General features: G+C 36.9%; 1 protein-coding gene and 1 pseudogene across 1 annotated transcript; one reads left to right on the forward strand and one right to left on the reverse strand.

Moving 5' to 3' along the window:
• Positions 1 to 12,639, reverse strand: part of LOC138153746 (heat shock cognate 71 kDa protein pseudogene) — a 572,612-nt pseudogene that overhangs the window by 83,235 nt on the left and 476,738 nt on the right.
• KPLCE (KPRP N-terminal and LCE C-terminal like protein) lies at positions 8,700 to 11,193 on the forward strand. The gene is made up of 2 exons (XM_069078149.1): positions 8,700 to 8,841; positions 10,056 to 11,193. Exon 2 carries the CDS (start codon positions 10,081 to 10,083, stop codon positions 10,951 to 10,953), a length of 873 nt encoding a protein of 290 aa, XP_068934250.1. The 5' UTR covers positions 8,700 to 8,841; positions 10,056 to 10,080; the 3' UTR covers positions 10,954 to 11,193.

Consider the following 12,639-nt stretch of genomic DNA (forward strand, 5'->3'; position numbering starts at 1 on the left):
CCTGAAAAACTCCAATGTGAGAGATAAATGGAGGAAAATATAAACCTAATTCTTATAACTTTAAATATGAATGGATTAAACAGTCCAATAAAGTGAAAAAGAGCTACAAAATGGATAAGAAAACAAAACCTTACAATCTGTTGCTGACAAGAAACACATTTAAAAAACAAAGACGTACTCAAAATAAAACTGAGGAGATCGATTTTTTTTACTGTGTATCAAATAAATCCAAAATTTAGGAGGTTGCAATCATGCTATTGACAAAGCAAAAACAAAAATTCAAATAATTAAAAGGGATAAAGACACTACATTTTTGCTGAAAGGAACCATAGACAACAAACCAACATCAGTAATAAAATTATATGTTCCAAATGCCTTAGAATTGAAATTAATAAAGGAATCATTATCTGAGCAATAAGAAGACATAGGGAGGAACACAATAATGACAGGAGATCTCAATATCCCTCTCTCAGTTTTGAATAAGTATAATAGAAAGCTAAACAAAAAAGGAAAATATGGAAATAAGCAATTTGCTAAAGAAACTAGAGTTAAAAGACTTATTGTATCTTCAGAATGGAACTGCAAAAGAATATACATATTTTTGAGCACCACATAGTACTTTTACAAAAATGTACTAGGGCACAAAAATATTGCAAACAAATGTGAAAAGACAGAAATAGTTAATATATCATTTGTAGACCATGATGTGACTAAATATTGGTTCAGGGATTACATATCCCTAAAAACATATATCAATAAAATAGAAAAAGAGAGCCCTAATGAATTGAATATGTGTTAAAAAAATTTAGAAAGCCAACAAATAAGCAAATGGAAAATAAGTATAAAAGAGATCTTAAAAATAAGAGGGGAAAGGGAGGCTAGGTGGCGCAGTGAGTAAAGCACTGGCCCTGGAGTTGGGAGGACCCGAGTTCCATTCTGGCCTCAGACACTTAACACCCACACAAAAATACTAGCCGTGTAACCTTGAGCAAGTTACTTAACCCCAATTGCCCTCCAAAAGGCAAAAAAAAAAAAAAAAAAGAGAGAGAGAGAGAGGAAATAGATAAATTAGAAAAGTTCTAAATGATTAATAAAACTAAAAGCTGATTCTTTGAAAGGACAAATAAAATTAATTATTAGCTAATCTGATTAGAAAGAAGAGGGTAGAAAATAAAATCAATAAAACAGCAAGTGAGGAAGGTGAAATCATAATAAAACCAGAAGAAATATAAAGAATATCCAGAACATATTATTCACAGTTATATGTTAACAAAGAACCCAAAAGAAATAGAGAAATATCTTCAAAAATATAAAACATACACCATCAGAAAACCAATCTGAGTAAAGGAACTAGATCTAGTAAAGGATCTATTAAAGAAAAACAGAACAAAACAACTCCTGGTTCTGATGGATTCACAATTAGTACCCATACTTTCTGAAAGATACAGACTGAGGACTGCTTTAGTTGCATCTCAGAAATTCTGACAAATTGTTTGAATTATTATAATTTTCTTTTACATAGTTATTAATTGTTTCCATGATTTGTTCTTTAACCCACTCATCTTTGGATCAAATTTCTCTGGTAAGGGTTTGATATTCAAGATAACTATGTATATATACATAGTTAGTAAACACACACATATATGACTAATAGTATTCCCTGATAGATAAGTACTCTATAGATATAAACAAACAGTTCTCAAAAGAAGTATTGCAAAGTATTTACAACCACATGAAAAAATTCACAACCAAATTATTAAGAAGAGAAAAGAGATCAAAACAAGCCTGAGGTTTCACTTCACACCCTGAAAATTGACAAAAATGTAAAAAATATCTATAGTTCCTGTTGGAAGTGTTGTGGAATGATAAGCACACTAATAAATTGTTGGTGGAGCTATATAATAATTTTGGAAAACAATTTGGAATTATGCAAATGAATTGACCAAAATGTCCATATCCTTTGAACCAGAGATTCCATTATTGGGCTTATACCTCAAGGAAGCTATTGATAAGAAGAAAGTCCCCTATACTCCAAAATATTTTTAGCAGTTCTTTTTGTTATAATTAAGAATTGAAAACAAAGGAGATGTCCATTGATTAAGGAATGGTTAAATAAATTATGTTACATGAATATAATGAAATATTACTGTGTTGCAAGAAATAATGTGTGATAAATACATGGAAGCATGGCAAGATCTATGTGAACTAAAGCAAAATGAAGTAAGCAGAGCCAAGAAAGTAATATATACAAGATCTACAATAATGTAAATTAAAGAATAACTACATGCCCCAAATTCAAAAGTGAATATAACAAGATTATAAGAATCAAATAGGACTAGAATGAAGAGATATGAGAAGACACCCCCAACCCATTTCTTTATGGAGGTGGGAGGTTGAAATATGTTATATGTTATATATGTTTTTGGATTTTTTTCAATGTATCAATCAGTTGTGCTGATTTTGTTTTCTTCTCTAAAAAATAATGTTTGTTACATGGGATGGAATATTTGGGATAATTGTGATGATGTAAGAAACAGAAGACACCAATAAAAACTTTTTAATTAAAAAAGAAAAGGAAAAGAAAAATGCCCAGAGTCAGGACATAGGGTGTCTTGTGTTTCTTCTAGACCTGAAGATCTTTATAAAGGAAATAGGCAACTCTCAGGTTATTTAAAATTTCACTTGCCTTAAATCAGGGGGCTAGACTAATTTAATTTAATTCAATTTAATAAACATTGAATAAATGCCTACACTATTCAAGGTACTTTCTTGGATGCTAGACTGCCCTCAAGGAGTTTTTGTTCTACTGTGGGAATACAACATTTAAACAGCTAAGTAAAAATAAATTAATTTCAAAATAATGTAAAGTACTTTCAAGAGGGAGAGAGCACTAATAGTTGGGGCTATCAAGAAAAGTATAGTTTAAAAGATAACATCTGAATTGTGCTCTAAAGGAAATCTAAAGTTCTAAGATTCAAGTCCCCTTCAGCCCTATGATTCCAGGAGTTTATCATTCTAGGAATTTGATGCTATTATTATTCCGTGATTGCATGATTCTACTATTTTGAATCTATGATTGTACTATTCTTTGAATCTATGACGCTCTGATTCTATGAGTCTGAATCCATAAGGATGCGTGGCAATCTTACGACTGTTGTACCTAATTTAGGATGTGTGACTCACCAGGCCCTTGCACAAGTCACATGGCTTCTTGGTATCTTACTTTCCTGACTTGTAAAATGGGCAGAATGTACCCCACCCACCTTAGTGGGGTGGCATGGGCATTGTCTTACATAGATGCTGTTAATATTCGCTACAGATGTCAAGCCAATGAGTGAGGATGTCAGCAAGTCTCCACCAAGCAGGAAATGACACAATTGGAGTTTTTGCTCCACCATTTTTCATGACAGGGAGGAAGACACACAGAAAAGGCTATGTAACTTAAGTATGATATATAAATGTAAGTGATGATTATGACTATTGTTATTATAACTACTGTATTTATTAACACTAGTAAATTGCAGTTAACATGATGAGCAACATTAGGCCATGGAGGGGGATTCTCTTTCCTGCTTGGCTCCATTGCTAGGTAAATGTCTTGGACTGCACAGTCACATGGGGCTCCCCCAGAAGACATTAGGGAGAATATATGGTGGAAGAAGATGATGGGAAACATAATTTTCCTTAGTTTTAGATAAATAATGGAATCACAAAATGTTTGAGTCAGAAGGAACCTTAGAAATAAACTAGTTCAGGGGCTGGCAAACTACAGTTGAGGGCTAAATCTAATCCACTTTCTGATTTGTGAGGCCTAAATAACAACATTTTTTTTACATTTAAAAATAAAGTTTTATTGTATTTAAAAATGTAAAAACCGCTTTCTTTTTTAAATAATATTTTTAAAAATTTTAAACTTAAATACAAAATGAGAAAAACCAACATTGCCATGTACACAGCAGACCATAAGAGAGGATTTGATAAAAAAAAAAAAACCAGTAAATTTCCATTTCAAGAAAACCTAAATAATTAACACTACACATTGCTTTCAAAGTTTTTCTTTGCTTCCTTGTTGGTCTTCTTTTGTTTTCTGCTGTGTACTTTTTACTTCATTTTCCCTATGTTCTCCTCCACCTCCAACCCTACAGAAGGCTACAATTGACACGGATATAGATACACACACACACTCATATACATAGACATCTGCAAACATACACATATATACACGAACACACTCTTTGTGTGTCTCTCATTTTTATGTTTCCTAAAAACAACATATTGTTGAATTCAAATTTTTAATCTGCTATGTGTAAGACTGTACTACGCTTTTTTCCAACTGTCATCTGTTTCTCTGAAGGTGGATAGCATCTTCCTTCATATGTCCAAGTCCTTTCATATTTTTCTAAATCAATCACTTCATAATTTCCTATGCCACATCCTATCTGAGAAATTGTCTATGAAAAATTTTCCCCAATTTTCTGCATTCCTCCTATTCTTGGCTTTATTTTATGTACACAAGAAAATTTTAATTTAAAATAATTGAAATTATCCTTTTTACACTTTAATAATACTCTCCTTTACAATATATTTTAAGGTCTAATACTGCTGAATCTACTTCCTCTACATCTTTTTTTCCTGGTTTCTTTAAAGTTCCTGACCTTTTGCTCTTCCAAGTGAACTTTTTATTATTTTTTTCTAGCTCAGTAAAATTTTTTCCTGTAATTTAATTGGGATGACATTGAATAAATAGGTTAGTTAGGAAAAATGGTCATTTAAAAAATCATATTGGCTTTACCTACCCACGAACAAGAAATATTACTTCAATTATTTAGATCTGAGTTTATTTTTATAAAATATTTTATGTTTATGTTATAGTTCATGTGTCTGTTTTGTCATGTACAAGTTCAGGTATTTTATACTGTCTAGGTATTTTTAAATAGTATAAATGATGTTGAATAATAGTTATGATGCATTAGTGTAGTTTCTCTACTTTTTACTTTTGATTAAATCTATATTAACTTCAACTTTGTCTGAGATCATGATCACTATCCCTGCTTTTTTTACATATTAAATTCTAGTCCTGCCCTTTATCTTTGTGTTTATCTCTCATGTTTATAATGTTTCCTAAAAACAACATATTGTTGAATACAAAATTTTAATTTGCTATCCATTTGTTTTATGGGTAAATCTGTCCCATTTACATTCTAAGATACAATTACTTGTGCATTTTCCTTCTTCCTATTTTACCTCACTATCCTTCTCACCCTATTTACTCTATCCCTCCTCATTCCTCTGCTTTACTTCTATCCAATACCTTGCCCTCTTATCCCTTAACCTACCCACCCCTCTAAGTACCTTCCTTATCCTCTCCCTCCATATCCCCTCCATTCCCTCTTTCCCTCTTATTTCTTTCTGAATTTAGAAGACTTTTCTACATACACAGACACACACAGACATACACATTGTTCTCTCTTTAACCCATTTCTCATAAAAGGTTCCAACACCACCTGCCTTCTCCCCCTATCCTCTTGTATCAATTTTTCCTTTTATGCCTCATTTGTATGAGATAATTACTCCTTTTTATCCCTCCCAATTATTTTTTAGGATCAGCCCATCATTCTCAGCTTAGACCATACCTTTTTCTCAAACTACCCAAATAATGAAGATAATCATAAGAGTACTGCTAATATTTTCTCATATACAAAGTAAATAATTTGACCTTGTTGAGTCCTTTAATGTTTACCTTATATTTCTCCTGGATGTTATATGTAGAATTTTCCCATGAAGTTCTGGGGTTTTTATCACAAAAACCTGAAAATCTTTCAGTTTGTTAAATGTCTGTTTTTTTTTTTTTCATATAGGATTATACTTAGTTTTGCTGGGTAAGTAACCCTTGGTTGTAATCTCAGCTTTTCTGCCCTATGGTAAAAGTCATTTTCAATCAAATTGCTTACCATCTCAGGGAGGGAGGAGGTAAGGAAAAAATTTTGGAACTCAAAAAAAAAAGTTAAAATTGTCTTTACATGTAATTGGGAAAAAAATAAAATATTATTAAAAAAAATTTAAAAATCCATTCTCAGTTTGCCAGTCATACAAAAACAGGCAGCTAGAAACTGGATTTGGCCCTCAGGTCACAATTTTCTGACCCTAGAATCCTGATTCAAGTCCACTCTTCTCATTTTACAGATAAGAAAACAAAAGCCTAGGCCGGCTAGGTGGTGCAGTGAATGGAGCACTTGCCCTGGAGTCAGGAGGACCTGAGTTCAAATCCAGCCTCAGACACTTAACACTTACTGGCTGTGTGACCTTGGGCAAGTCACTTGACCCCAATTGCCCTTGCCCTCCCCTCTCCAAAAAGCAAAAACAAAACAAAAAAACAACAAAGGCCTCATGGAGGAAAATGATTTTCTATGCATATATAACATTAGGAGCATAGGACAGAAATCCATCTCTTGGTCCAGCGTGGGCTTTTTTTTCCACTTTGCCCTAACTTTATATCCACTTTCCTGACACCAAACATTTGCAGTATCTGCACCCTGTGCCTGTCATTTTTTAGTTCAATTCAACAAACATTAATTAAGCATTTCCTGTGTTCCAGGTTGTAAGAGACACTGAAGATACAAAGACAAAAATTCTGGGGAGATACAATTGCACATGAATAAGTAAATGGAAAGTACACCCAGAGGGATACAATGTAATTTCCAGATGGAAAAATAACTGGGGAATTGAAACAGGCCTTGTGTAGGAGGCTACATCAGAGCTATGCTTTTAAGGAGCCTGGGGGGAGGGAAAAGGAAAGTAAAAGAACAAGCATTAATATGCTGCCTACTGTGTGCTAGGCACTATGATAAGCTCTTTTACAAATATCATTTCCTTTGATCTTTACAACAACCCTGTCAAATTAAGTGACTTGCCCAGAATCACAAAGCTACTGAATATCTGAGACTGGATTTGAATTCAGATACTCCTGACTCCGGAGCAGTGCTCTCTCTATTCACTGTGCCACTAACAGCCGCTATAAGGTGGAGATTAGGAGGGAATGCATTCTAGACAATGGGGGAACCACTTATATGAAGGCACAGATTTGGAAGAGAGAACATTGTGCATGGAGGATAGCTAGCCAATCAGTTTTACTGGAACGGAAAACGCACAAGGAGTCATAATATGAAATAAGACAGCAAAGGGATGTGGGAACCAGGTTTGGAGGAATTTGTATTTAATCAGTCAGAAGGACCCGAGTTCATTTCCTTTTTGCTTTTTCTGGAGGAGGGGGGGCAGGGCAATTGGATTAAGTGATTTACTCAAGGTCACATGACCAGTAAGCGTTAAGTGTCTGAGGCTAGATTTGAACTCGGGTCCTTCTGACTCCAGCATTGGTGCTCTATTCACTGCACCACCTACTCACCCCTTGTATTTAATCTTTATTTGTGCCTTTCTACATTTTAATCTCCCATCAAAGCTTAACTTAGGTGCCACCTCCTCCATGAAGCCTGCCAATGCCTCTAGTTGTTCTCTTTCTCTCCTCAAATTACTGTTGTTGTTAAGACTAAGTCTCACTCATCCAAGTTGGAAGTATAGTGGCCACTCAAGAGCCTGATCCCAATACTCATCATCAAAGGAGATTTAACCAGTTCCGTTTTTCTGAACTGGACTAGTTTACCCCTCTTTAAGCAGCTTAGTCATAGTCCACTCCTAGGGACTCTATTTTGGTGCCTCATTTAATATAGATGTCCCAACAGCATTAACCCTACTGAATGCAGCTCAGAACTTTCAAATTCTAACCAGCCTCAGCCTCCCCAGCCTCAGGGACTACAGGCATACATCACTGTATCTGACTATCTCAAATTATCTTCTCTTTACTTATCTGTGTACATGTTCTCTCCTTCTTCTCCTTCAGGATAATATAAACTCCTTGAAGACAGGGTTTATTTTGTTTTTATTTTTGCTTATTCATTCATTCATACATTTATTTATTTATCTACTTGTTTGTTGTGTTCATTTATTTATTATTTCATCCCCAGGCCTAGCAGAAAACAAGCAGTTTAAAAAATTTTTGTTCTTTTCTGATGGTTCTTTGGGAGCTCAAAAAATTTCTGGCACCAATGGATTTGTGGCCTCAACTCTGACCTGAGCTACACTGTCAGTTTTCTGCAACAGTCTCTTGAAACCCTCAGAGAGAAGCAGTCAGTCCTAGAATGCAAATCATGCCTTTACTAAAGTTTGAGACTCTTAAATACTTTGAAAAACTGAGTGATCTAGACTAGTGGTATCCAATTTGAATAGACACAGGAGCCACTAAACCATACATAAGGATACCTATGGCCCTATATTTAATTTGAAAACCACATATCAATGTTTTCTATGTTCTATTATATTTTAATTAATTTTGTTAACTATGTCCCAATTACATTATAATCTGGTTCTGGACACTCAAGCATGTTGCCCACAGCTGTATTTTGACACCTCTTGTCTAGACACAAATATTTCTAGGGAAATATTCCTTTGAAATACATGAGGACTTATAAACATGAAGAGGAGGTCTATAGCTGAAGAATAGAATGAGAATCTTTTTATTTTTCTCTCTCATATTCCTGAGGATTCAGCACTGAACAGAGAGGTATGCTCTACCTGTGACTGAAGAGATAGCTATATGGAGGAGGAGTCTGGCCAATGGAATGTCAGACTTGGTCATGGGGTGCCCAGCTGCCTGATGAAAGAATTAGATGCCAATAAATTGCCTCACACCAAGAGTCAGAGCTAAGAGCCCCTTATAAAAAGGCCTCCTAGTCCTGTGCTCCTCACAGCATCTGTCTTCTCAAAGCCTTACTCCAGTCAACAAAAAGGGTGAGTCTCTCTGGGTTTCAAGAGTAGGGTGATGGGTGGGGTGAAGGATTTTGCCAACTTGGTAGCAGATAACTCTGGACTAAAGAGTTATTGAGATATCCAGATGGAGGTGGCAGAAGGGAAAGGTTTAGGTAAGATCTGGTTGAATATACAAAGGCTGGGAGGTATCCTGTGTTGGTAAATTCTCTTAGGATATTCTGGGTCTTGCTTGTATTTGCAGTCAACTCTTGAGTCTTTGTTTCAAGGGATGTAGAGACCCTGGATAATCTAAAGCAGTGGATAATTCGGAAGGAAATTTATTTGGTTTTCTGATGTGTTACATTTTTTCCCCACAACTGGTAAGGTTCAGTTTGGAAATACTTTTGACCCAGATTAATATCAAAATGAGTTTGCTTTCCCAGGCACACCTTGAGTAAGTGGTGAGAAAAAGAGACCAAGGAGGTAGAAATTACCCAGGAATTTGCTATATTCTAAAGATAATCCACAAATTAGATAAAGAAGATTTTAAAATAAGATAGAACAGAATAGAGAAGAAAAGGAAAAGAAAGAAAAGACTAGAGTACAATAGAATAGAAGCGGTTTACCATGTGCCAGTCACTGTCCTGAACCTGGAGATACAAAGAAAGTCCTTTCCTTCAGTCTAATGGGGGAAACAACAGGCAAACAACTATGTATGTGTACATACAAGATGCATGTTATATGTGTATATGTATGCACATACATGCATATAAATACAGTGGTGAGAGGAAGTAGGGGTGGAGAATGGAAGGTAATTTCAGAGGAAAAATACTATGTGTGTGTGGCAGGGCATGGGGAGATGGTGAAAGAAGTGCTAATATAGCAGAAAGAACCTTTGGCTGGGAGGCAGAAGACCTGGGTTAAATCTCTCTCTTCTGTTTTCTAGTTGGGTAAACTTGGAAGAGTTCTTAGACCTATTTCTCGGAAGCATAGTTTTATCATACATAAAACAAGTGGGTTGAATGAAATGATCTTTAATAGAAATTTAGAGCTGAGAACAATCTTTGAGATTATTTAGTCTAATTCCAAGGACTCCCAGATCCAGGACTAGAATCCCATCTCCCTATACTGTAATTCTGCCAGATGGAGAAATTTTAAATATAATTGTTTAAAATCCCCTCAAAGGTTTAATGGATGTCTCAAGATTCTGAAAATGTCTCACTGTTTTGTCGTTTTATTGTAAACTTCCCTTTCAGATTCAGAACTTGAAGAAGAAAAAAAATGTGTGACCAGCAGAAGCAGCCCCAGTTCCTGCCATGTTGTGTGAAAGGTTCAGCTTCAGGGCCCATCCAAACTACCCAAGGCCCAGCTTCATGCCAGGCACAGGTTTCCTATGGGAGTGGACCAGAGCCAAGCCAGTCTAAGACTTCCTTTGTAAAAAGTGCCTCTTCTTTCTTCCAATCCAAAGGCCAGTCTAAGAGTTCTTCTGTGAAATGTGCACCTCCATGCCAGACTACCTATGTCAAATGCCCAGCTCCATGCCAAACTACCTATGTGAAATGTGCACCTCCATGCCAGACAACCTATGTGAAATGTGCACCTCCATGCCAGACTACCTATGTCAAATGCCCAGCTCCATGCCAGACTACCTATGTCAAATGCCCAGCTCCATGCCAGACAACCTATGTGAAATGTGCACCTCCATGTCAGACTACCTATGTGAAGTGTGCACCTCCATGTCAGACTACCTCTGTGAAATGCCCAGCTCCATGCCAAACTCAGTCTGTTAAATGTCCAGCACCTTGCCAGACACAGACTTATTATGTGCAGGCTCCCTCTGTCCAGTACTTGGCACCACAGGGTATGGTGCCATCTTCCTACTATGTTTCTAGTTCCTGTGGTACCACTTCTTGCCCTGCTGCTCCAATGAGTTTTGGGGTGAGGCCTTTGAGGCGCTGGATTCGTGGACCCCAGTGCCGTGAAGATATAGGCTGTTGCGAGAATTCTGGCTGTTGCGAGGATTCTGGCTGTTGTAGCTCTGGTTGTTGTTGTTCTGGCTGTTGTGAAGGGGGATGCTGCTGCTTGGGAATCATCCCCATGAGAGCCTGTGGCCCTGCCTGCTGCACCAATGATGAAGATGACTGCTGCTGTTAGTATCCAACCTTCGCTACCATCTCCTTCTGCTATATCCCTATTCTCTACCAGCTGACTCTATGGGAACAATATCCCACCCAGAGATCCTGAAACCACAATGGTTGGGAGGAGGAAGAGGATAAGAAACTCCTGCTATGTTCTCTGTGCTATGCTCGCTTCTTTTTAAAGGCTGCCTGCTAGAGATAGATCAAAATAACAAAAACTTGTGCAACAATAAAACTGAGAATGCAATTTATAGAAGTTCTCTGTGTGCTCATTTCCTCTCTGCTTGACTTCTCCAGGATCTTACTTCTTTCCGTACCTGAAGCTCAGAAAGTACAGAGGGAGGAGGAGGTGGACCAAGCTTGTCCTAGAACAAACTCCCAGTTTATTCTAGAAGACACAAAGAATAGTTCCATTTAAAATTCCTCAGGGGATGGGATGAAGGTCTTTCTCTCTAGCTAAAAGCCCTCTCCTGGCCACTGACAGAGTCGACAGTAATGAAGGATCATAGGGTCATAGATTTAAAGCTATGTATGAACTTAGACAGCTAGGTGGTGCAGTGGATAGAGTACTAGGCTTGGAGACAGAAACACTCATCTTAATGGGTTCAAATCTGGCTTCAGACACTTACTAGCTATGTGACCCTGGGCAAGTCACTTAACCTGTTTACCTCAATTTCCTCATCTATAATATAAGCTGGAGAAGGAAATGGTAAACCACTCCAGCATCTTTGCCAATAAAACCCCAAATGGGATTACAAAGAATCGGACACAATTGAAAATAACTGAACAACAATAGTCTAGTGATTAAAGCCTGAAGTAGGGTGATGACTGCAAAAGTGAAGAGGAGAGAGACATACAAGAGATGTAGAGGTAGAATCAATAAGACTTGGAAAGTGATTAAAATATATGGGGAAAAGGAGATTTGAGTATGAAGAGTTGAAGAGGATTGTGCAAAGAGCTGAGGATGACTAAGATTCTGAACCTGAGGGAACAGAAGATTGGTAGAGCCCTCGGTTTTTTCATCTGTAAAATGAGCTGGAAAAAGAAATAGCAAACCACCCTGGTATCTTTGCCAAGAAAACCCTAAATAGGATCACAAAGAGTTGGACATGATTGAATACCTATGTACCTATAACCTTAGGGAGTTTCTGGTCTATTCTCCTATTTTACTGATGTGAGAAGGAGGAGTAGAGAGGTGAACTAGCTTACTGAAAGTCACGCAAGTAGTAAGTAGAAGTGGGATCCAAATGCTGATTTTTCCGATTCCAAATCCACCCCTTCTCCCTCGTCCTCTACTATCCTCAGGTGTTGCTTGGCTGGTTGTTGTCCTTCCTCCTTGAAGAGAACCGTCACTATGTTGGAGTCAAGGTACAGTGCGTCCAACTGTGGCTGATCAGACCAACACAAGTTTGGAAGACTCTACCACAGGTTGGGCACAAATAGTTCATCTGAATGTTTGGAGTGGAGATGTCTCTAAATTTGTGCATCTTACCTTTCTTTTGTGCTACTGCAATCTGCTTCACTCATTCTAAATGAACTTATCCACAACATTTGATATTTCTCCATTTGCTGTAACTGTTGATTCTGTATATGGATGGTATGGTGCTGACTGGTGGAGAATCTGTGTTTTCTTGGTGTTAGTTATTGGGCCAAAATTAGCACAAGCATCAGAGAATTGATTCATATTCTGTTGTATCTCAGC

Source organism: Petaurus breviceps, unplaced genomic scaffold (genome assembly GCF_028583685.1).
Source record: "Petaurus breviceps papuanus isolate PSGF00001 unplaced genomic scaffold, PetGlider_PUasm1.0 91023, whole genome shotgun sequence".
NCBI classification, from domain to species: Eukaryota; Metazoa; Chordata; class Mammalia; order Diprotodontia; family Petauridae; genus Petaurus; species Petaurus breviceps.

What these genes read in the sequence shown, in the direction of transcription:
- KPLCE (XM_069078149.1), top strand. Translation starts at nt 10,081, where the DNA reads ATGTGTGACCAGCAGAAGCAGCCCCAGTTCCTGCCATGTTGTGTGAAA.